The 25,882-nt window shown below is 36.7% G+C and overlaps 1 protein-coding gene across 1 annotated transcript in view; it reads left to right on the top strand.

Annotated features, from left to right (window-relative positions):
* Positions 1-209: 209 nt before the first annotated feature.
* The window catches only part of KCNQ3 (potassium voltage-gated channel subfamily Q member 3), a 446,114-nt gene continuing 420,441 nt past the window's right edge, over positions 210-25,882 (top strand). The window contains exon 1 of the mRNA XM_051971104.1: positions 210-625. Coding sequence (XP_051827064.1) covers positions 225-625 — 401 coding nt within the window. The 5' untranslated portion in view covers positions 210-224. The remainder of the gene's footprint in view (positions 626-25,882) is intronic.

Here is a 25,882-nt window from a genome sequence, read left to right as displayed (position 1 = left end):
GGTGACCTGATAGGGATGTGACTCTCCTCTTCTTTCCTTGACTCCCCTTACCCCCCAAACCACCTTTTCCTTCTTTTTGGGGGGTGGGCTGGGGAGGGGAGCTCGGATCATGGCATTGGAGTTCCCCGGGCTGCTGCTGCCGCTGCTGCCTAGTACTACCCCGAGCTCACCTCCAAGGACCAGCAGCAGCGGAGAAGGCGAAGAAGGCGAAAGCGGGGAGGGAGATGGGGCTCAAGTCGCGAAAGGCGGCGGCGGCGGGGGCGGTTGGCGGCGGCGGTGGCAGCAGCGGCGGCGGGGGCGGCAGCAGCCCAGGCGGCAGCGGGGGCGGTAACTCTGGCGGGAGGGATGCGGAGGACAAGCGAACTGGGTTGGGGACGGCCGGGGACGTAGAGCAGGGCACCTTGGCCCTGGGAGCCGGAGCTGACAAAGACGGGACCTTGCTTCTAGAAGGGGCGGGCAAAGAGGACGGCAGCAAGAGGACCCCTCAAGGGATTGGTCTCCTGGCCAAGACCCCTCTGAGCCGGCCGGTCAAGAGGAACAACGCCAAGTACCGGAGGATCCAAACTTTAATCTACGATGCCCTGGAGAGACCACGGGGCTGGGCGCTGCTGTATCACGCCTTAGTGTGAGTACCTGCTGGAGCCACTGGTTTTGGGATCTCTCTCCCAAGAGGGCGTGTGTGAGAGCGCTCTTGGGGGCTTGCATGCTTCTCTCTCTGGGGCTCCAAGGACTGCTGTCCTAACTCCTTTGCTTGTAAAATTGACCTCAGCGTGTTGTTTGGTGCTCTCTTTTGGCTTTCTCTCGTGGGAGGGGACGGGATCCATGAAGGATATATGGCTATAGGTCAGTAGTTGCCTTAGCTAGGTATTGGTCCTGGAGTTGAAAGAAACCCCAGTTGTTGCTTCCCAGATAATTTGGAAACTGAACTGACCAGAGTGTAGGCGTGAATGAAGTCTCCTTTGCTAGGTAGAGGACAGTAGTTGTGTGTGTGTGTGTGTGTGTGTGTGTGTGTGTGATAGTTTGATTTTATGTGCTTATTTTACATTATCTAGGTGTTGCTTCTGAAGTTTTAAAAGATCCGACTGTTGCCTTATAAATAATTGAGGCATCGAATTAGCAAAGTATCAGGTGTTTGGGGATACATATTTATTCTGTCGACTTTCAGTAGCTATCCTCCTTCCCCTGACTTGGATGAGATAGCCTACTCCGAATACTGTGTTTGGAGAGCCTCAGTGGTATCAACTTTGTCTTCAATCTTATTCATATCCAAAGATAATCCCCTTGCCATAACCCGGGATAAAAAATAAGAAGGAAGATGGTCGCTTCCAACAGAATTGAAGAGACGAGGAAAGGGTGGGACCTACTTTATTTGGGAGAGGTGGGGATGGAAAATTATGATGGACAGATGGCATCTCAGAATAATCTGTCAGAAAGGTTAGGTAAGCCAACCTCCTTGGACATTTACAAGGAGGGTTATTGATGTTATCCCCAGAGAAGACTAGGAATGAAATGAACTCTGTCAGGTCATACAGTCATTCCCACGCCCACCCTTACTCCCTCTGAGTCAGGTCACTGGTAAATCACCCTGGCTAGTGTAACATTTGCTGAAGTCAGTTCCCAGTGATGAGGTCCTGGGGTATCTCAAGAGTCTGGTCTTGTTCTTTTCAATTGCATGTGCAACTCCCTGCCTCACCCCACCCCAACCAAACTCTTTTCTGTGAAAACGGACACTGCAGTCTGAGAGACCGAGTGAGTCTTGGGGTTGGGCAAAGAAAAGCTTCTTGCTCGGGAGAAATGCTTTTCCAGATGCAACCAGGAGATGGGGTCGTCTGTACAGTACAGTAGCGCATGAGCAACAGTGGCAGCATCAGCTGGGGTGCAGGTTCCCTGGAAATAGTTTCAGGAGCAGAGAGGAGGAAAACTGAACTAGTATCAGAGGCAGGAAGTATCCAGTCAATCATTCAATAAATATTTATTACCCCCTTCTGTATGTGATACGTACTGGAAATAAAAAGAATGGCAAAAAGTCTCTTGTCCTCAAAGGAGCTAACAGACTAATGGAGATAACATGCCAAAAATTGTAGATACAAAATAGAGTGTACATAGAAGAAAATCTCAGAGGGAAAGTGGGGGGAAGAGGGGAGTTGGAACGGGAAAGGCCTCTCGAAGAAATTAAGGTCTGAGGGAGTCTGGGAGACCAGGAAAGCCAGGAGGCTGAGCGTTCCAGACACAAAAATTCGCTTTAGGAAAGGCATCGATTTCAACTCGGAGGTGGAATATTAAGAACAGAAAAGAAATAGGATATTCTTGAGTATGGAATGGAGTAGGAGAGGGAGGAAGGAGGAGGGCTAACTAATTAAGAAAATGATGATTCATAAATATGTTTATATGGATATTTAGCTTTTAGTACTGTGAGAGAAATGTGCTATATATATATTTTTTGTAAGTGCTATAATGCATAGTTGTTAACAAGTCCCCTTTTCCTCCACTCCCATCTTCTCAGTAAAAATAAATAAATGAAAAGAATTGTTTATTCAATGAAGCCAATAAAACTTTATTAAACACGAACTGTGGCAAAGTATTGTGGTCCTACGAGAGATACATATATTTAGCTAAGATTCAGTTCTGCCCTCAAGGAACTTAAAATCCAGTAAAGAAATAAGAAATTAACTCAGATAGCTTTAATGCTTAATATTATATAATAAATGAATTTAAGATGTGGAAAGCATAGTTTTTTGGGAGGAAATTTTTACTGGTGTGGGGAGGGTTATAAAATATATTCTCTACCTCTCTCCCCTGACTTGATTGTGCATAATTGTCCTCTCCCCCCAGTAGAATTTGAATTCCATGAGGCTGTTTCCTTTTTGTCTATTCTTAATATCTATTACTTTCCCTTGTATTCTATTACTTTCCCTTGCATATAGAATTGAATGGATTTAAAGTTCTAGCATTGAGTTGGACTTTAAAGAATAAGAGATGGGCAGCTAGATGGTGCAGTGGATAGAGCACCAGCCCTGAAGTCAGGAGGACCCGAGTTCAAAAACCCGGCCTGACACTAGCTGTGTAAACCTGGGCAAGTCACTTAACCCCAATTGCCTCAGGCAAAAAAGAAAAATAAATCCAACAGATAAAAAGTGTGTGTCTGGGGGAGCATTTTGGGCATAGAGAATAGTTTAGAGATGTGAGAGGGGAAAAAAATTACTGGGCTACAGGTTTAAGAAACAAAACATCTCTGTACACAGAGAAAGTATCCATTGAGTATTATCTTGGGCTCTACAGGTAGAGTACTAGGTCAGAAACATCCTGGTATGAATGATGGACACTTTAGGTTCTCTGGATTCTTTCTTTTCCATCTCTTCTTTATTCTGAGAAAACACAGCCCACCTGAGGAGGGGAAAGGAGGTGGATTTATGGGAGACTTATTCATAGAAAAAAACTTCTCTTAGAATAATTCTTCCAAATAGACAGCTAGAGTGAAAGATGCCAAGAATTTCATGAACATAAGTCACCATTTTTAAGACTAATGTGAATTAGTTTTGAACCCCAGAGGAAAGAACACAAAATTGGGGAAAAAATCAGTGAACCCATATTTGAATCCTGGACCTCTGTGCCTATAGCCAGAAAACTTGGGTAAGTCCTTTAGATTCTCTGAATAGTCCCTTCCCATAGGAGAAAATTCTAGTAGTAATCATAATAATTAGTTTTCTTCCCTAACTCCCAGAGATGTAATGATAAAACAAAGAGTGATCATAAAGGTGGCTGTAGCTTGGGGAAAAATAACTGTAGATTCTGGACAATGAGAGAGAGCCAGGTGAGCTAATTACATTTTTCTTTTCTTTTTTTTTTAATGTATTGTTTATTTTGTTAAATGTTTCCCAATTGCCTATAAAATTTTATAAAATTCATTTTTAAATTTGAGTTTTAAATTCTTTACTTCCTTCTTGCCCTTCTCTTGCCTCTTGAGAAAGTAATATGATATATTTTATACATATGAAGCCATTCAAAACATCTTTCCATATTAGCCATGTTGCAAAAGAAATACACACAAACCCAATAAAAAATAAAATAAAAAGTATGTTTTAATCTGTACTCAGAATTCATCAGGAATGAATTTTTCTAATTAAGTGAAATATGCAGAACTTTTTTTTAATTCAATTTTTATGGAAAATTTATCTAAAAAGTCAGTGGTTTTGTCTTGGTAAGTACAGTTAATGAACAAAATAGAAACTCCTCGAAGGTCTTCATTTTAAGCTTTGATGCTCTAGCAATGGATTGACATGATTAGCGGAAAGCTGAACTAGGTTTGATTTTTAATTCTACTATTTAGTGGCTACATTGGGCATCTTTGTAAAGGCATATCTGAAAGGCACTTCTTGCTTAATTCCAATTTTTAAAATTCTTATTTTCTTTCAAAATTAGGCACATATGCCATCTTTATGTGAGTCCTTTTCCTCCAGAACTGCCTGTGCCATCCATATCCCAACTCCTACAGATCATTTCATGTTTATTTTGTATCAGTTGATTAGAGTGTAAGCTCTCTTAGGATAGGAACAGCTTGTCTTTGTGTTCCCTTCATCTATCATAAAGTTTGGCACAGTATGTGCTTAATAAATTCTTGATTGATTGAGACAATCACTCTGAGCTTCAAGTTTCTTTCTTGTAAAGTGGGGAAAATAAGTTATGTTATACATTTCAAGGTTACATTTCAGTAGACAATTTTTAAACCTTAAATTCAATCAATAAACAAATATTTATTAAGTATTTACTCTGTGCTAGAATCTAGGAGATCTTTTTTTTTTCTTTTTAAATTTATCTTATTAAAAAAAAACAAAAAAAAGAAAGAAAAGGAATATAAAACAAAATGAAACAAAAGAAAACATTGTCCTGTGCCCAGCAGAACATCAAGAAAAATTCAAAATATATAACAACAAATTACCAGATCAAGAAAGTATGTATATTAGTAGGAGAAATTATATTGATGAGTGTCCATCTTTTCTTTTACTTCCTTGTAAATTGTTCTTTTGTTCTGTGCTGCTTACCTTTTTTATTTTATTCTTTTTTTTTCTCCCTTTCAAACCCCCTACTCCCAAGCAGGCTATAGTTAAGAAAGGATATATTTATATATACATAATAATATATACATATGTAGACATGTACATACATAGACACAGACACACATACACACATATTTTTCCTATCCTTGCTGACTCTTTGCTTTAATTCTGCTCCTAACTTGCTGTGCTATTACTTAACCTCCCCCCACCCTTTGTCTTCTTGCCTCATCCTTTGTTTCTCCATCAGTTTATTCCCCTCTTTATTTCTTTATAGATTTTGGAGGGTGCTATACCCTTCATGACAGATATATATATATATATAGTATTGCCTATTTAACCCATTCCCAATGTGAGTGTGTTTTCAGAACAATGAGCTCTTCTCTAATCCCTGTATCTATTTTTCCTCTGTACTTCATTTGTATAATACAATTACTATTTTTACTTTAACATTGCCTTAATCTTTTTTTTTTTTGAGCTACCCTATTGTTGGTCAATCTTAAACATATGGTATTTGTTTCCCATGTTAAAAAAAAAGACCAATTTGTTGATGTTGAGTTCTTTGAACTTGATCTTTTATATTAGCTCTTATATGTTAAATTTTCTATTAAGTTTGGATTTGGTTAATAGAAAGTCTTGAAAATTTGCAAGTTTGTTGATTCTCCATTTTTCTCACTCAATATTATAGAGATTTGCTGGATAATATTTTTGGTCGAAGGTCTAGATCTTTTGAGTTGGTAGGTATGATTCCAGGACCTTCCATCTTTTATTGTGGCAGCGGATAAGTCCTGTACAATTCTAATTGTAGCTCCAACATATTTGAATTTTTTTTCTTCCTTCTTGTAAAATTTTCCCTTTGGTCTGGGGAGTTAGAAATTTGGCAATAATTTTCCTATGTGTTTTCTATAAAGGATCTCATTGAAGTGGTAATTTGTGGATTTTTTTCTATTACTACTTTTCCTTCATGTTCTATCACTCCAAGACAATTTTTTTTTTTGGATTATTTCTTGCATGATTGGGTCAAGGTCCTTTTTTTGGTCACAACTTTCAGGCAGTATAATTATCTTTACATTGTTTCTTCTTAATCTGTTCTCCAGATCTGTCATTTTTCTTATTTTTCACATTCTGTTCTGTTTTTTTATTCTTTATGATGTTTCATTATTTCTTGGTCTCATAGATTCACTGGCTTCCCCTTGCTGATTTGTAACTTTCAAAAAGTTATTTTTGTCTTTGAGACTATATCCTTTTCTAGTCGGTTAACTCCTCTCCCCTCCCCATGATTTTCTTGTTTTTCTTGGATGGCCTTTTTTTTTTAAAATAACTTTTTATTGATAGAACTCATGCCAGGGTAATTTTTTACAGCATTATCCCTTGCCTTCACTTCTGTTCCGATTTTTCCCCTCCCTCCCTCCACCCCCTCCCCAGATGGCAAGCAATCCTTTACATGTTGAATAGGTTACAGTATATCCTGGATACAATATACGTATGCAGAACCGAACAGTTTTCTTGTTGCACAGGGAGAATTGAATTCAGAAGGTATAAACCGGGAAGAAAAACAAAAATGCAAGCAGTTTATATTCATCTCCCAGTGTTCTTTCTTTGGGTGTAGCTGCTTCTGCCCATTGGATGGCCTTTTAAAAAAAACTTTTCCTCAGTGTCTCTCATTTGATTTTAAAATTATTTTCGGAGTTCTTTTGGGCAGGAAGCCAGTTCGCATTACTCTTTGGAGTAATATGTCCTTCTCTGAAGATGAATCCCTGTCTTCCATAGTCCCATAGTTTGTTTCAATAATAGAGTTGTTTTCTTTTTTTGCTTGCTTTTTTTTTTTTTTAATAAAAAGTGCTTCCTGTAAGCACCTCTAATTGTGGAATGGGGAATAATGCTCCTAGCTTCACTTCAATTCTCCCTTCTGACCTGGAACCCTAATTCAAGAGCTCTCTCTTTAGCAAACAGTAGCAATCAACAGTGTCCCTGCTTCCTCTGGCTCTGTATTCCCAGTGTTCTGGCTCTGTATTCCTAGTGTTCTGGCTCCTTCTCCCTCTGCTGTATCTTTGCTGCATGTTCCTAATCAGCTGAGGTTCCCTTTATCTTTCCTGATTCAGACCCCTGACTCCACAAACAATCCAGAAGGTGAAAGTTTCTGTGGTGCCTGCTGAGGCTCCAGTCACACCCAGCTAGTCTTAGGGGACCTCAGTTGGTATTTCTAAGAAGCTAGTCCAGAGGGGTTAATCTCTGACCTGGGTCTTTCTTTGGATCTTTCAGGGCTGTACTGGGAGTACCCCCATTCTACCCCAAGTCTTGATTTTTCACCAGTCTATGTTCACCCTGAGGCACAAATTTGTTCTATTTGTGGGGGAAATATGGAGAGCTTGAAATTTGCCAACTTGTTCTGCCATCTTCCCAGAATCCTCCTGGGAGCTCTGTTTCTTACACAGACTCTAGATACATTTATAGATTTCAAATTGGATGGGGACTTCCTGTTTATCTAGTGCAACCTCACATTTCATGGATCAGAATCATCAGAGCTAGAGATGGTAAACATCTTGTCTCCAGTTACTACATAACCATACAAGAGGTTACTTGCCTACTTAGAACTCAGGTTCTTTGTCTTCAAATATAACAGCTTTTCTATTATGCCATGAAGAGATGGAAGTGATAAAAGATACTGGACTGGGTGTTCCAAAATATAACCAGGAAACGATTCTTTATTTCTCTTTTTTAACTTCCCGATTTTTTATCGTTTGTTTTTCTGTAAAAGAAGGGAGGAGAGAAAAGAGGGAAAAAGAAATTTACATGATATTTGGAAGAAATAGCAAGTTGAACATGGTATAGTTGTAATTTCACGTGCAATCATCTTTTTATTTTACTTAGCTATGGAAACACTTGTTGTTCCATGAATTGAAAATAAAATAACTTTAAAAAGTATAGTGAGGAAAATATGGCATTTCAAAATATCCTAGATATTTGAAAATTTCAATTAATAATAAAGATCACAATGATTATTGATATATATAATACTTTATATATGTCTCTCAGTCCTTAAAACTACCTAGTAAGGAAGACAGTATAGGTTTTATCATTTGCATTTTACAAGGAAATAGACTAAGAGAACTCATGAGACATTCATTTTTTCAGTTTGTAAATATGAGATGGAAGATTTGAACCTATTTTTCCTTTTGAAGGTAAGTGGGGGTGGCAGGGAAAGTAACCTCTCCAGAATCTTCTAGTTAGTAAGAGTCTGAGACTAGATTTGAACCCAGATCCTTTTGATTCCAGGGCCAGTGCTCTATCCAGTATCTCTCTTAGCTTTCTTAATAACCATACCTTCTTGATACTGAGTTCAACACTGTATCTACATTGCTTCTCAGTGCTATAATTTTCAGAGTAGTGCTACCATGCCTAGGAAAGTTGGATTCAAGTATCAGCACTGTTATCAAAGGCACCACAGTAATTGGTCATTCAATTAACAAACATTAATTATGTGCCTAGCACTATGTGACAGACCCTGTGCTAAGCTCTGGAAATACAAAAACAAGCACCATTCTGCACTTTCATTTCTGTTTGTGCTCAATAGGAATAAGAATTCTTTGCTTTGTAATTTGTGTGTTTACTGTGATGGTAGTGTTCTACTGTAAATCACCATGTACAGGGGAGACACTACTGTTACTAGTAGTCAAAGTGAAGAAATTAGCAAAGATTGGCAGAACACAAATCTCCAAAGATGGGGACAAAAGTGAGTTGACATCTAAATCATACCTTTTTGGAGTAGTAACTAATATCTGAATCATCTTAGGGCAGTTAGATAACAAAGTGAATAGAGCACTGGACTTGTACTCGGGAAGTCCTGAGTTCACATATGGCCTCAGACATTAGATGTTTGATCCTGGGCAAGTCAGTTAAACTCTCCTTGCATCAGTTTCCTTATCTATAAAATGGGGATAGTAATAGCGCCTTCCTCCCAAGGTTGTTGTGAGGATCAAATGAGAATGTTTGTAAAGTGCTTTGTAAAACTTAAATCACCATATCAATGTTAACTATTATGATGATTTCATTCTTATTAAAGTCAATAATTTCCAAGCCTTTTCTGTCTAGATATTTTCTGTATATTGAAGTCAAGCATTCCAGATCACAGATATCCTAAAGGTTCTTCAGTCCTCTCTCCTCTGGCTAAAGAGGAAAATGGATTTTATATAGCCAATGGCACCCTGTGTATGTTTTTATGGAAAGAGCTGAAGTAAACATAAGAGAATAACAACTAATATTTAAGGTCTACACAGAACTTTCCTTACAACAACTGTGTAAGCATTGTAAGGTATCTAGAAGTGTATTGTAATATTGTCCTACTCTTACACCCCACACAGTCAACTTTTGTCATTTTTACTTTCACAACATCTCATTTTAAAAAATTCAATGATAGTTTATTTTTCCTATTACATGTGAAGATAGTTTTCAATATTCATTTTTACAGCTTTTTATTTTAAAAATGTATGCATATAGTTTTCAACATTTACCCTTGCAAAACCTTGTGTTCCAAATTTTTTTCTTCCTCCTTTCCCCTATCTCCTCTCCCAGACAGCAAGTAATTTAGTAAATGTTAAACATGTGCAATTCTTCCATACATATTTCCACAATTCTCATGTTGCACAAAAAAAGTCAGGTCAAAAAAAAGAAGAAAAAAAGAGAAACAAAACAAAATCCAAGCAAACAACAACAAAAAAGTGAAAATATTATGTTGTGATCTACAATCAATCCCCAGAATATGCTCTCTGGGTGCAACTAGCTCTCTCTATTACAAGACCATTGGAACTATCCTGAATCATCTTGCTTCAACATTCATTTTTTGGATGTTTTTATTCATTCTTTTAATTTTTTTTATTAAGCATTTGCAATTCTTCTAAATATATTTCCGCAAATATCATGCTGCAGAAGAAAAATTAAATCAAAAGGGAAAATAAATGAGAAAAAACAAAATGCAAGCGAAAGAGTAAAAATACTATGTTCAGCATTCATTTTTGTAAGATTTTGAGTTCCATTTTTTTCTCCCTCTCTTAAACCCCCTTCTCCCAATGATAGCAAAGGAATCTGATATAGATTACATATGTACAATTATTTTAAACATATTAGTGTTTCAGTTTTCTCCATATCCCCTTCAACACTCATCATCATATTTTCCTGTCACTTTAGCCAATCTGATAAGAGTGAGAGGGTACCTCAGAGTTGCTTTAATTTGCATTTTTCTAACTTCAAACATCTATTAATGACACATTCTTTCCACTCCCATAGCCACTACCCTATCTTTCACTCGGACCACTGCAATAATCTTCAAATTGCGTTTTCTGCTTCAATTCTCTTCCTACTAAAATTCATCTTCCACACAATTGTCAAAATGATTTTCTTTTTTTTTTTTTTTTTTTTATTTCTTTTTAAAAAAAACTCATTTCTGTTCCGATTTTTTTTCCCCTCCCTCCCTCCACCCCCTCCCCTAGATGGCAAGCAGTCCTTTATATGTTGGATATGTTGCAGTATATCCTAGATACAATATATGTTTGCAGAACCGAACAGTTCTCTTGTTGCGTAGGGAGAATTGGATTCAGAAGGTATAAATAATCCGGGAAGAAAAACATAAATGCAGATAGTTCACATTTGTTTCCCAGTGTTCTTTCTTTGGGTGTAGCTGCTTTTGTCCGTCATTTATCAATTGAAACTCAGGTCTCTTTGTCAAAGAAATCCACTTCCATCAAAATATGTCCTCATACAATATCGTTGTCGAAGTGTATAATGATCTCCTGGTTCTGCTCATTTCACTTAGCATCAGTTCATGTAGGTCTCTCCAAGCCTCTCTGTATTCATCCTGCTGGTCATTTCTTACAGAACAATAATATTCCATAACATTCATATACCACAATTTACCCAGCCATTCTCCAATTGATGGGCATCCATTCATTTTCCAGTTTCTAGCCACTACAAACAGGGCTGCTACAAACATTTTGGCACATACAGGTCCCTTTCCCTTCTTTAGTATTTCTTTGGGATATAAGCCCAATAGAAACACTGCTGGATCAAAGGATATGCACATTTTGATAATTTTTTGGGCATAATTCCAGATTGCTCTCCAGAATGGTTGGATTCGTTCACAACTCCACCAACAATGCATTAGTGTCCCAGTTTTCCCGCATCCCCTCCAACATTCATCATTATTTTTTCCTGTCATCTTAGCCAATCTGACAGGTGTGTAGTGGTATCTCAGAGTTGTCTTAATTTGCATTTCTCTGATCAATAATGATTTGGAACACTCTTTCATATGAGTGGTAATAGTTTCAATCTCATCCTCTGAAAATTGTCTGTTCATATCCTTTGACCATTTATCAATTGGAGAATGGCTTGATTTCTTATAAATTTGAGTCAGTTCTCTATATATTTTGGAAATGAGGCCTTTATCAGAACCTTTAACTGTGAAAATGTTTTCCCAGTTTGTTGCTTCCCTTCTAATCTTGTTTGCATTAGTTTTATTTGTACAAAGGCTTTTTAATTTGATGTAATCGAAATTTTCTATTCTGTGATCAGTAATGGTCTCTAGTTCATCTTTGGTCACAAATTTCTTTCTCCTCCACAAGTCTGAGAGATAAACTATTCTATGTTCCTCTAATTTATTTATAATCTCGTTCTTTATGCCTAGGTCATAGACCCATTTTGATCTTATCTTGGTATATGGTGTTAAGTGTGGGTCCATGCCTAATTTCTGCCATACTAATTTCCAATTATCCCAGCAGTTTTTATCAAATAATGAATTCTTTTCCCAGAAGTTAGGGGCTTTGGGTTTGTCAAACACTAGATTGCTATAATTGACTATTCTGTCTTGTGAGCCTAGCCTTTTCCACTGATCCACTAATCTATTTCTTAGCCAATACCAAATGGTTTTGGTGACTGCTGCTTTATAATATAATTTTAGATCAGGTACAGCTAGGCCACCTTCATTTGATTTTTTTTTCATTAATTCCCTTGAGATTCTCGACTTTTTATTGTTCCATATGAATTTTGTTGTTATTTTTTCTAGATCAATAAAATATTTTCTTGGAAGTCTGATTGGTATAGCACTAAATAAATAGATTAGTTTAGGGAGTATTGTCATCTTTATTATGTTCGCTCGGCCGATCCAAGAGCACTTAATATTTTTCCAATTATTTAAGTCTGACTTTATTTGTGTGGAGACTTTTTTATAATTTTGCTCATATAATTCCTGACTTTCCTTTGGTAGATAGATTCCCAAATATTTTATGGTATCAACAGTTATTCTGAATGGAATTTCTCTTTGTATCTCTTGCTGTTGGGTTTTGTTGGTGATGTATAAAAATGCTGAGGATTTATGGGGATTTATTTTGTAGCCAGCTACTTTGCTAAAATTATGAATTATTTCCAATAGCTTTTTGGTAGAATCTCTGGGGTTCTCTAGGTATACCATCATATCATCTGCAAAGAGTGATAGTTTGGTTTCCTCATTGCCTACTCTAATTCCTTTTATATCTTTCTCGACTCTTATTGCCGAGGCTAGTGTTTCTAATACGATATTAAATAATAATGGTGATAGTGGGCAACCTTGCTTCACTCCAGATCTTACTGGGAAAGGTTCCAGTTTTTCCCCATTGCATATGATGCTTACTGATGGTTTTAAATATATGCTCCTGACTATTTTAAGGAAAAGTCCATTTATTCCTATGCTCTCAAGTGTTTTTATTAGGAATGGATGTTGGATTTTATCAAATGCTTTTTCTGCATCTATTGAGATGATCATGTGGTTTTTGTTTGTTTGGTTATTGATATAGTCAATTATGCTAATAGTTTTCCTAATATTGAACCAGCCCTGCATTCCTGGTATAAATCCTACTTGGTCATAGTGTATTATCCTGGTGACAATTTTCTGTAATCTTTTTGCTAATATTTTATTTAAGATTTTAGCATCAATATTCATTAGGGAGATTGGTCTATAATTTTCTTTCTCTGTTTTCAGCCTACCTGGTTTAGGTATCAGTACCATATCTGTGTCATAAAAGGAGTTTGGTAGGACTCCTTCAATCCCTATTTTTTCAAATAGTTTATATAACATTGGAGTTAATTGTTCTTTAAATGTTTGGTAGAATTCACATGTAAATCCATCTGGTCCTGGGGATTTTTTCTTAGGGAGTTGATTGATAGTTTGTTCTATTTCTTTTTCTGAGATGGGACTGTTTAGGATATTTACTTCTTCCTCTGTTAGTTTGGGCAAGCTGTATTTTTGGAGGTATTTTTCTATTTCATTTAAGTTGTCGAATTTATTGGCATAAAGTTGGGCAAAGTAACTCCTAATTATTGCTCTAATTTCCTCTTCGTTAGTGGTGAGTTCTCCCTTTTCATTTTTAAGACTAACAATTTGATTTTCCTCTTTCCTTTTTTTAATCAGATTTACTAAGGGTTTGTCTATTTTGTTGGTTTTTTCATAGAACCAACTCTTAGTTTTATTAATCAATTCAATAGTTTTTTTACTTTCAATTTTATTGATCTCACCTTTTACTTTTAGAATTTCAAGTTTAGTGTTTGACTGGGGGTTTTTAATTTGTTCCTTTTCTAGCATTTTTAATTGCAAACCCAATTCATTGACCTTCTCTTTCTCTATTTTATACAAATAGGCCTCTAGAGATATGAAATTTCCCCTTATTACCGCTTTGGCTGCATCCCATACATTTTGGTATGATGTCTCATTATTATCGTTTTCTTGGGTGAAGTTATTAATTATGTCTATGATTTGCTGTTTTACCCAATCATTCTTTAGTATGAGATTATTTAGTTTCCAATTATTTTTTGGTCTACTTCCCCCTGCTTTTTTGTTGAATGTAATTTTCATTGCATCGTGGTCTGAAAAGGATGCATTTACTATTTCTGCCTTACTACATTTGAGTTTGAGGTTTTTATGTCCTAATATATGGTCAATTTTTGTATAGGTTCCATGAACTGCTGAAAAGAAAGTGTATTCCTTTCTGTCTCCATTACATTTTCTCCAGAGATCTATCATATCTAGCTTTTCTAGTATTCTGTTTACCTCTTTGACTTCTTTCTTATTTATTTTCTGGTTTGATTTATCTAATTCTGAGAGTGCAAGGTTAAGATCTCCCACTATTATAGTTTTACTGTCTATTTCTTCTTGCAGCTCTCTTAGTTTCTCTTTTAAGAATTTAGATGCTACCCCACTTGGTGCATATATGTTTAATATAGATAGTGCTTCATTATCCATGCTACCCTTTAGCAAGATATAGTGCCTTCCTTATCTCTTTTAATTAGATCAATTTTTGCTTTAGCTTGATCTGAGATCAGGATGGCTACCCCTGCTTTTTTGACTTCACCTGAAGCATAGTAGATTTTGCTCCAACCTTTTACCTTTAACCTGCATGTATCTCCCCGCTTCAGGTGTGTTTCCTGTAAACAACATATTGTAGGATTCTGGCTTTTAATCCATTCTGCTAACCGCTTCCTCTTTATGGGGGAGTTTACCCCGTTCACGTTTATGGTTAGAATGACCAATTCTGTATTACTTGCCATCTTGTTAACCCCGGTTTATGCTTTCCTCCCTTCTTTCCCCTTTCCCCCCCTTCCAAGTATTAAGCTTGTGAGCACCCCTTGCTTCTCACAGCCCTCCCTTTTTAGTGTCCCTCCCCCCGCCTTAGAGTTCCTCCCCCTATCTTACCCCTTTCCCTCCCAGTTCCCGTATTCCCTTCCACTTAGCTTATTCCTTCCCTTTCCACTTTTCCCTTCTCACTTTTCAATGAGATGGGAGAAGTTTCACCATAGATTGAATATGTCTTAAGATTTTTCACTTAAAGCCAATTCTGAAGGCAGTAAGATACCCACTATATTCATCCCCCTCCATTCTTTCTCTCAGATATAATAGGTTTCCTATGCCTCTTCATGAGATGTACTACCCCCACTTTACCCTTTTTCTGGTACAATGTCCTTTCCACATCAATTTCTAGAACAAGGTATACATGTATTCTTTATACATCTATATAGTCAAAATATAGTTCCCAAGATTAATCTTTACCTTTTTAGATTTCTCTTGAGTTCTATATTTGTAGATCAAACTTTTTGTTAAGTTCTGGTTTTTTCATCAGAAATAGATGAAATTCGCTTACTTCATTGAATGTCCATCTTCTTCCCTGGAAAAAGATGCTCATTCTCGCTGGGTAAGTTATTTTTGGTTGCATACCAAGTTCCTTAGCCTTTCGGAATATCATATTCCAGGCCCTTCGATCTTTTAATGTGGATGCTGCCAGATCCTGGGTGATCCTTATTGTGGCTCCTTGATACTTGAATTGGGTTTTTCTAGCCGCTTGCAATATTTTTTCTTTCATCTGAGGGTTCTGGCATTTGGCCACTATATTCCTTGGTGTTTTGATTTTAGGATCCCTTTCAGTGGGTGATCGATGAATCCTTTCAATGTTTATTTTTTCCTCTGTTCCTATGACTTCTGGGCAGTTCTCTTTGATAATTTCCTGGAAGACAGTGTCCAGGCTCTTTTTTTCATCATGTTTTTCTGGGAGTCCAATGATTCTCAGATTGTCTCTCCTGGATCTGTTTTCCAGGTCTGTTGTCTTCCCCAGAAGGTATTTCACATTTTTCTCCATTGTTTGATTTTTTGGATTTGCTTGACTGATTCTTCTTGTCTCCTCGAGTCATTCAATTCCACTTGTTCAATTCTGATTTTCAGTGAAGTATTCTCTTCACTCACTTTTTTAAAATCTTTTTCTAATTGTCCAATTGAGTTCTTTTGTTCTGTGGAATTTTTTTCCATTTCGCCAATTTTGTTTTTTAGAGAGCTGTTTTCTGTTTCCAGTTCACTAATCCTATTTTTCAAGGATTTTACTTCTTTATCCACTCTCTCTTTAACTGACTTCTCCAGGCTCTTTTCCCATTTTTCTTCTAGCTCCCTTGTGAGAGCCTTTTTAATCACTTCTATGAGGTTCATCTGTGCTGAGGAACAGATGCTCTCCTCCTTTGGGGATTCACCTGGGGACTGCCTGTTTTTAGTCTCCTCAGGATTTAGAGTCTGCTCTCTATCTGTATAGAAGCTGTCAAGGGTTAAAGTCCTCTTCAGCTTCTTGCTCATTCTGTCTATTAATCAGAGACAAACTACCAAAGAAAAACAGAAAAAACTGGAGTCTTTCTTTGGGGGGGGGCTGGGTGTGTTATCGAGCTTCCTCTACAGACTGCAGGGGGCAGCAGTGAGGCACTAGCAGGACTGTGCTGCGCCTGCGCTCTGAGATCCCAAAGCGTGCTGAGTCACTGAGGGGGGGAGAAGGGGGGGGCGGCCAGGTCCTGAGAGACTCCAGCTGTTTGCGGTTGTGTTTTTCAGCCCCGGTGTTTTTAGCTTCTCTGCTGGGCTGTTGACTTGCTGCAGGTTCCAAACCTGTAGCGAAGCTCTCCCCGCAGAGATGGCTACGATCACTCCCCTCCCCCTCTCAGCTCTGCTCCCGTGCTCTCACTGCCGCTGCCCTCAGCCTGCGCCCGATCTAAAACCGCCCCAGCCCTCCAGTAAAGACAGACCTTTCTTGGCGGATCTCAAGGATGGCTTCTCTTGGTAACTATATGTGGGTTTTTTTCAGTCAAGCATTGATTCAGAGGCTTGTAATGAAGTGGATAGTGAGAGAAAGCGCGGAGCTTATGCAACTGTGAGCCTCCTCTCCGCCATCTTAACCGGAAGCAATGATTTTCTAAAGAATTGTTCTGACCATGTCAACTTGCTCCTCATCCCCCATTCAGTAAAGTCTAATAGCTTCCTTTTAACATCAGGATCAAATATAAAGTCCTGTTTGGGGCATTTACAATTCTTTACAACCTGACTTCTTTCCATTTTTTCCATTCTTTTCACATAACATTGCCCTTTACACATTCTGCTCTCTGACTACACTAGCCTTTTTGCTTTTCCACATAATTGACCCTCCAACTCTATTTCCATACTTTTGTACTAGCTAGCTTCCCTTGTCTGTACTTCTTTCTCTCTTCATTTCGACCTATTAGAATCCCTGGTTTCCTCAATTTAAACACAACCTTTCTGGAAAGTTACTTCTGATTCTTCTAGATATTTCTGCCTTCCTTTCTAAAATTACCTTCTATATACCCTATTTGTATCATTTATATTGTTGCTTGTATGCAGGTTGTTTCCCTCAATAGAATACAAATTCCTGGATGCCATGGGAATGGTTTTCCCTGTCTTTGTATCCCCATTGCATAGCACAATGTCTGATATATAGTAAATAATCCATACTCACTGATTAATTTTATTTTATTTATTTTATTTTTAATTTATGAAATAAAAAACATTTCTACAATATAATAAAAAAATGACAATTTCCTTCCCACTTTGGGAAAGAGGTAGGAAGGGAAAAAGGAAGAAAAAATGGAAATCAAAACCCTACAAAAGTAAATGTTGAAAACCTAAAAAATCCAAAAATGCTCTCCAAATCCCCCCAAAATTACTGAACACAAAACTGCAGATCTATATGGTACAACTTGCTAGTCCTTTTGATTATAAAATAAAAATATTATGTAATTTTTTTCTTCTTCTCTTTCCCCCTTTTTACCCTAGATATGGTTACCATTAGACACAAATACATGCATATACATATAAAATTATTCTATACAAACTTTTATCAGTTTTTTCAGTGCAGATAGTGTCTGTCTTCAGATGTTTTTTATTTTCTTTCTTTATTCAATACACATTATTTTGCAAATCACAATGGGAAAGAAAAATGAGAACAAGAAGGAAAAACCGTGGGAGGAAAAAAATGGAAAAAAAGAAATGAACATGTCATGTGTTAATTTACCTTCATTCTCCATAATTCTTTTTCTGTATGTAGATGGCATTTTCTATCCAAACTTTAGTGAGATTGCCTTGAATCACTGAACTACTGAGATGTTCTTTAGTTTTAATTTGTATATTTATAATAGTCAAAATAACTTAGTTGCTCAAACTTGTTCTTGAAACAATATTGCTATTATTGTATACAATGTTCTTTTGGTTTGGTGCATTTCATTATTCACCATTTTGTCGTTCTTTGTCACAAAACTCAATTGATTTTTAAATAACATCATTTTTAAGTGATTAATTGACAGCATGACACTAGAGATAAGATTGAACTATCCACTATTTGGCAATATTAAAATATTATTCTACCCCTTGAGCACTCTATGTCTCAAACAAAATGGATTGTAAATTAATCCCAGATTTTTTTCTTGTCTGCCTTTTCCTCTATTCACTTTTCCAGGCTATTTTCTTCTTTTCTTTTGAGATCATATTTGGATGTGACTTCCTATAGAAAGTCTTCCCTACTATCTCTAGTTTTTAGTGCTCTCTTTTTAATTCAATATTGTGTGTTGGGTACTTAGTATGAGGAGGCAGGTGACTCAGTGGATTGAGTTCTAAACCTGAAATCAGGAAAACCTGAGTTTAGATCTATTCTCAGATGATCACTAGCTCTGTGACCCTGAGCAAGTCCTTGTTTGCCATAATCTACTTAAGAAGGAAGTGGTAAATTATTCCTGTATCTTTGCCAGGACAATCCTATATAGAGTCATGAAGACTCAGACATGTCTAAACAATAGCAATGTTCCAGGTACTATGGTAAGTGCCTAAGACACAAATAAGAGGAAAAAAAATACTATCCCTACCCTCAAAGAGATTACAATCAAATGGGGGGAAAGAATACACACAAAAAAGTTGGAAAGATGGTGACAGTGGTAGCAGGGAACTAAAGGATAGCTGATAGCGGGTCATTTTATTCCCAGGAATTCAAACCAAGAAGAGCTGTAGATGCAAAGCAGAGAGTGAGCCAGAAAGACCAAATGTTGTTTTCTCTTAAGGAAGACTTAGGGAAGAGTTAGTGCTCTTGTATAGATGTTGCAACCCTCCTTCCCTCCACTAGATTATAACTTTCTTGAGAGAAAGAATCACTTTTCATCTAAATATTTCCAACATTAGTTATTTAGGATTTTTAGCCAGAGAACAAAAGACTTTGTTGGGATGGAGTGGTTAGGGGTCTTGATAGCTACCTTTATTATGTGAAATGGAAAAGGACTTGTTCTTAGTCCCAGAGCAATGGGTAGAAATGGCACAGAATTGATGGAAATAAAAATTTTGCCACAGAGTTTTCTAGAAGTTGAAAGATACCATTTCATATCATAAGGGGCCTTCCCTCATTGGATATTTACAAATAAAGGTTGTATGACCACTCATTGGGAATATTGTAGAGGGAATCGCTGTAAGATACTGGTTTCTAAGGTTCCTTTGACTTTCAATTAGCTATGCAATGTTGATTGAATTGAATTAGTGGATTCAAGGAAATTGTAATTCTGTTGTTCTTATCTGTTAGTTTTTAGGAAGACTGGTGTTAATTGAGGTAAAAATTACAGCTCAGTGAAGGAACAATCTTGAAGAAAAACTTGAGTTTGAGGCTTAGCCACAACACTTATCCCTGTTTGACTGGGCAAATCACTTTACCTCATAGAGCCTCAATTTCCTTTTCTGTGTAATGGAAATAATGATACTTATACTATCAATTTCATAGCGCTATTATGGTGAAAATTCTTGGGGATATACATGATGAGCTATTGCTATTCTACTTCAAACAAAAGACAAGAATTGTGTTAAGTAAGAATGAAAAACTTTGCAGATGCTAAAACAGGAGTAGGTTTAGTATAAGAAATGCAGTATGTTACTAATTTATAATGTGAGAAACAGCATTTTCGAAACAAGATTTCAAAAAGGTGTTTTGGTTGCTGTTGACTAGAAGCAATATTATAGCATCTTTTATGATCATTCTTTTTGGTGATTGTTTTGTTCTCATTTGGGCTTCAAAGGCCTCTGGTGTGGGGCTTGGGAGTGATTAACACACTAAGTCAGAATCCTGAGATGCATATGGGAATGTTAAGTGTTTTTATTTAATTCAAAGAATGATTGAACTTGAAGATTATACTCCATTGTGGGGAAGGAGACTTGCCTCTCCAACAGAATTATGGTATTTCAGAGTTGGGACATTAGAAGATGGCCTTAGGAAATTATCTAGTCTAACAGAATTATAGAGAATTGAATATGAAATATGAGAATTTAAAGAAACTTCGAATATAGAATTTTAGACCTGAAATAGACATTAAAATATAAACATGAATAATTAGAATATATCCTTGAAGAATGGCAGAATTGGACAGGATCTTAGTATAGTCTTTGATAAGGTACAATGATGTGCCTAAATACATCACTAGCAAAACTAAGATCAGGACCCTAGTCTTCTGATTTTCATTCTAATCCTCTCTCTCTCCTAGAATATCTTGCATTTTTTCATGTACTTTTATTTATTTCATCTTGATCTGTTGGAAATTTATTTCACGCTATAGAATTCTTACTCTCTCCTTTTTCTTAAAGTTAGGGGAAGGAGAGAGGACTACTTTGTTGAATATATCTCCATTGGCTCTGTTTTTAAAATTTTACTTTTTGCATAGAGCTCAATGTAGAAAATCGCAGTTTCTAGTGTGGAAACTTTCCTTCGCAAGTTATCTCTGCAATAGTTTAGCAGCTCTCTAAGTAGCTCCTGGGATCACTGAGAAACTAAGTGACTAAATGATAGTCCCAGAGCTGGGGCATCTAGGTGGTACAGTAGATAAGAGTCCTGGGCCTAGAGTCAGGAAAACTCATCTTCCTAAATTCGAATCTGGCCTCAGATACTTACTAGCTGTGTGATGCTAGGTAAGCCACTTAACTCTTATATGTAAAATGAGCTGTAGCAGTAGCTTTGTCACAAAGAGCTGAATACAACTGAAACAACAACAGAACAAGTCTCAGAGGCAATGTCAGAGAAATGTCTTGAACAAATAGATCATCCTGGTGTTGAGAATGGCTCCCTAAGTCACACTGACCTGCTTCTGCCTTTTACTATTCACATCCTTCCAAAGAATAACTTTGTCAATAACCTCATCAGTGTCGGATGAAACCAGCTCCTAAAATCACTCTGTGACAAGGATGGTCCACACCATCTGGCTACTTTGGTTAAAATGATTGGAAAACTGCCAAATCTGTGTTTCATATCATGACCAATAGGTACAGCTTTTTGGATTATTGCCTCTGAACCAAGAGAATGCAAAATTGAGAGACATTTAGATTCCTTTAAAGATGTTTGATGACCCAAAAACATTTTTTAAAAACTACTTTTAAATAAAGAAAAATAAAATAAAAAATGCCTTTAAAAAAAAAAGTTTGCTTTCCAATTCATATAACTGAATACATCAAAAAAAAATTCAAATCAGTTCTTGCTTTTCTTTCCTCAGGTATACACGTTCTATCTTCCAAGCACTTTGCGGAATAAGGAATGTCATCCTAAGAGATACAAAGGTTTCAACAAAATATGGGGGCCCATCTGTTCTGGTGACTGACTTGAACTCTTGTTGATAAGCTTCTTTTGCTAGTGTAATGACACTGGATTTCTTTTTTTAGGGAGGAAGTGCTAATTTCTAAGTAGCTACTAGACCTGAATTTTCACACTTCTCTAGCTCTTAGTGGGGAGGGAGCAGGAAAGAGAAGGTCCGGGTAATATCACCCTTTGTCTCCTTTTTCCTCTGAGCTGGTAGACATGTTTATAAGGCACTGGATTTCCCCATCTGCTACATCAGCTTTCAGACTGATCTCTCATTTCTTACACAGAGGAGAACCAATTTAGTCAAAAGCAAGCAATTAGAGGTTACTTATTTTAGGCTAAAGACAGCAATTGTGGTTAGTTACTAAAAACCAATGCCTGGGAATCAGGTAGCCACATGAAGCTTGGTATTCTTGGCTTTGCTTCTGACCTGTGCCATTGACCTTTTAGGAAGTCACTTTGAATCAGTGTGATATAGTAGAAAGAAGAAACAATGAGGTACAATGGGGAAAATACTAGACTTTGAATTAGAAGACTTAAATTTCTATCCAAGATACTCTACTTATTACCCATGTGATCTTGGAAAGCTATTATTTTTTTGAGCTTCAGTTGGAGAATATGGCCTTCCACCCCTAAATCTCGTGCTTTGAGTGATGAAACTCCTAATTCCTAGTCTTAAATTTTCCTTCAAGTTAGCTTTTTATCTTCATGAATGCTTTAAGTTGGCTCAGCCTTAGTTTTCTAAACTTTAAAAATAAAGTTGGATATATGTTTCACACTTTTTAAAGGTACCCACTCAAATTTGTTTTCTTGACCAAAATTTAACTAACCAGTTCTAGCAATGAGAGCCACAGGTCATTAATATTTTCTGATTCCTTAACAAACTATCTACCTCTTTTTTTAACCATGGCACCTTTCTAATGAATCACCCATTTTATTCCCAGCTCTGCCACTAAAGATCTCTGTGATCATGGACAAGTCATTTCTCACAACCTCAGTTTCTTCATATATAAAATGCAGGAGTCAAGCTGAAATTCCGTGATTCTATAATTAGTTGTCCCCATGCTTCTACTATGTGCCAGACATAGTGCTAATAACATCTCTGAGAGTGATTTTCCTTATTTGTAAAATAGGCATAAGAACATTTGCCCAGTTCACATCTGTTTTGATGATTAAATGAATGTATCTGAAAAGTGTCATATGAGTGAACTGTTATTATCACTGTTGTCAATAGTAATAGCTAGCACTTATATAGCATGATAAGAATTGCAAAGGGCTTTATAAAATACTCTCATTTTATCCTCACCATGTTATTATCCTCATTTTTGCATATAGGGAAAGTGAGTTAGAAAGAGATTATTTGCCCAGGGAGACACAACTAGTAAGTGTCTAAAGGAAAATTTGAATTCATGTCTTCCTGATTGTAAGTCTAGTAATCTATCTACTGTATCACCTACCTAATAATAATTAAGCTGGATTAATGAAGCAAAATACCTCATCTAAGCTAATGAGGTACTTTGCACAGTTCCATAAATGTGATAGGCACCCAGTGAAAAGCTCAGTGAATTATTGAAGAGGAAGAGAGAGAGAGAGAGAGAGAGAGAGAGAGAGAGAGAGAGAGAGAGAGAGAAGAAAAGGAGGGAGGGAGGGAGGAGGAGAAGGAAAAGAAGGAGAGAGGGGAGAGACATACACAGAGAAAAAGAAACACAGAGACAAGAGACACACAGACAGTTTTAATGGCAGTCATCCTAGGAGATAAACTGACAATTTTGTTTCTAGATTATCCTTATTATAATACATCTTTATTCTACAAGACTAAGTATTAGTTTATTTTCTCTAGGAAATCTTTCTATGATCACTCACTGACATCCTTCCTTCCTTTTTGAAATTCCTTTGTCACCAGCAGGCAGAATATCATAGCAGAATACATGTTGATCTTGGTGTCAGGAAAAGCCAGTGAATAAATTCCACTTTCTGTGCTTATTAGCTGTGTAACTATAGGCAAATCATCTGACTTTTCTGAGTCTCTGTTCTTTCTTCTGTAATATGGAGATTATGGGGATGACAGAGCTATTATGAAAATCAAATAAAAATTATATATTTTAAGTGTTTTGTATACCTCAAAAATATTCCATAAATGCCACTTGTGTTAATACATAGACATTTGTATAGAATTTCAAGATCTGTAAAGTTCTTTAAAATGAGAAGCATAATGTTTAGGACATAGGAAATGCTAACCCCCATGTTCATTTTTTCCTGCTCAGGCCATCACATCTGATTTATTTTTGGTTTGGAGGGTCACATTTAAGAAGGGCGTTAAGAAATTGGTATGTATCTAGATTAGGGATAACCAAATGTTGAAAGAACTGGAGACCATGTTATATGATCAGTTGAAAGAATGAGGATGTGGAAGAGGGTGTTTAGCCTGAATAAGAGAAGATGTCAAGGGACATACATTGTCCCTCTCTTAAAATATTCAGGATTGCCATAGAGAAGAGGGATTACATAAACCAGTAACCTAAAGGGATAGAAATAGAACCAAAGGATACATATTACAGAAAAGCACATGTTGACAAAAACTCCCTATGGTTTAGATCTATCCAATTATGAAAAGGATTCATTCAGAATGTAGCAAATTCTCCATTTTGGTAGGTTTTCAAAAAGTATCCAGATGACTGCTTGGGAATCTGTTGAGGATATTCCTGCTCAAACAGGTGTTAGACTTGATTATATTTGAAATGTCTTCCAACTCTGATTCTATTTTTCTCTGACTTTGGAATGCTTAAAGTGATGATTTAATTCAACTTGATAATTCAATAAAATTTTATTAGTTGGTAAGCACTGAGAGTACAATAAGAAAAAAAGAAAAATAGTATTTGCTTTCAAGGAACTTTCGATCTTATGTGGTAAGAAAACACAAATGGAAGCTGGAAAGGGGATGTGACAAGGGGCACTTATTCTTTTTTTTTAATTTTATTTTATTTAATAATAACTTTGTATTGACAGAATCCATGCCAGGATAATTTTTATACAACATTATCCCTTGCAATCGCTTATGTTTCGTTTTTTCCCCTCCCTCCCTCCACCCCCCCCCAGATGGCAAGCAGTCCTATATATGTTAAATATGTTGCAGTATATCCCAGATACAATACATATTTGCAGAACCGAACAGTTCTCCCGCTGCACAGGGAGAATTGGATTCAGAAGGTAAAAATAACTCGGGAAGAAAATCAAAAATGCAAATAGTTCACATTCATTTCCCAGTATTCCTTCTTTGGGTGTAGCTGTTTCTGTCCATCATTTATCCATTGAAACTCAGTTAAGTCTCTTTGTCATAGAAATCCACTTCCATCAGAACACATCCTCATACAATATCATTGTCGAAGTGTATAATGATCTCCTGGTTCTGCTCATCTCACTTAGCATCAGTCCATGTAGGTCTCTCCAAGCCTCTCTGTATTCATCCTGCTGGTCATTCCTTACAGAGCAATAATATTCCATAACATTCATATACCACAATTTACCCAGCCATTCTCCAATTGATGGGCATCAATTCATTTTCCAGTTTCTAGCCACTACAAACAGGGCTGCTACAAACATTTTGGCACATACCGGTCCCTTTCGAAGGGGCACTTATTCGAAGGACATCATGTTCTTTGGAGTCTAAATCAAGCAGCAAGAACTGCTGATGGAAAATGGGTTAAACTAAAAAACACTGTCTCTCTGCTTTGAGAATAGAAAATTCCCAAGTCATTATAAACAGATGATTGTCTATACCATTTTTAATATTTCCTAGATTAAAAAGTTTTACACTCTTAGCCTCTATTTTCTGTAATGACTGTTTACATATTACTTATGTGTAGGAATATGGAGAATCCTATCTATCTACCTGGCTGCCTACCTGCTTATGTAGTTTTCTATCTGCCTATATGCTTATCTACCTTATCTATTATTTATTATCTCTCTCTATCTATCATCTCTCTATCTTTTTGTCTATCACTTACGTATGCTCCACACAGGAAACCAAAGGGCTGATGCTATTCCAAATCTAAAATTCTCTAGTTCTATGGTTTAAATGATTAAATTCTCTGGTGGGATATACCAAAGCCTTAAAAGTCTTGGCAGTGCCCTTGACTTCTATTTGTTTCAACAAACATTTGTTAATTATTTCTCATTTGCAGAGCAGACCCTAATATAGATCTTACCATTATCACTAAGGACTAACAGAAGAAATTAGAAATGTCACTTTGTTCTAGGAAGAAATAGAATACAAAAATGGGGAAGACACTGAGAAAAGGCCAAGGAGACACAGTCAAGGTTAGTGCTAGAGGTAATACATTTTGAAAACACTGAAGAATTGATTTTCAGGATAGACAAGGAGAGAGGGAAAAGTAAAATGAGAGA

The sequence above is a fragment of the Antechinus flavipes genome, chromosome 1, assembly GCF_016432865.1.
Source record: "Antechinus flavipes isolate AdamAnt ecotype Samford, QLD, Australia chromosome 1, AdamAnt_v2, whole genome shotgun sequence".
NCBI lineage: Eukaryota > Metazoa > Chordata > Mammalia > Dasyuromorphia > Dasyuridae > Antechinus > Antechinus flavipes.
The sequence above is the reverse complement of the archived record's forward strand: the minus strand, read 5'-3'. Positions and strand labels throughout refer to the sequence as shown.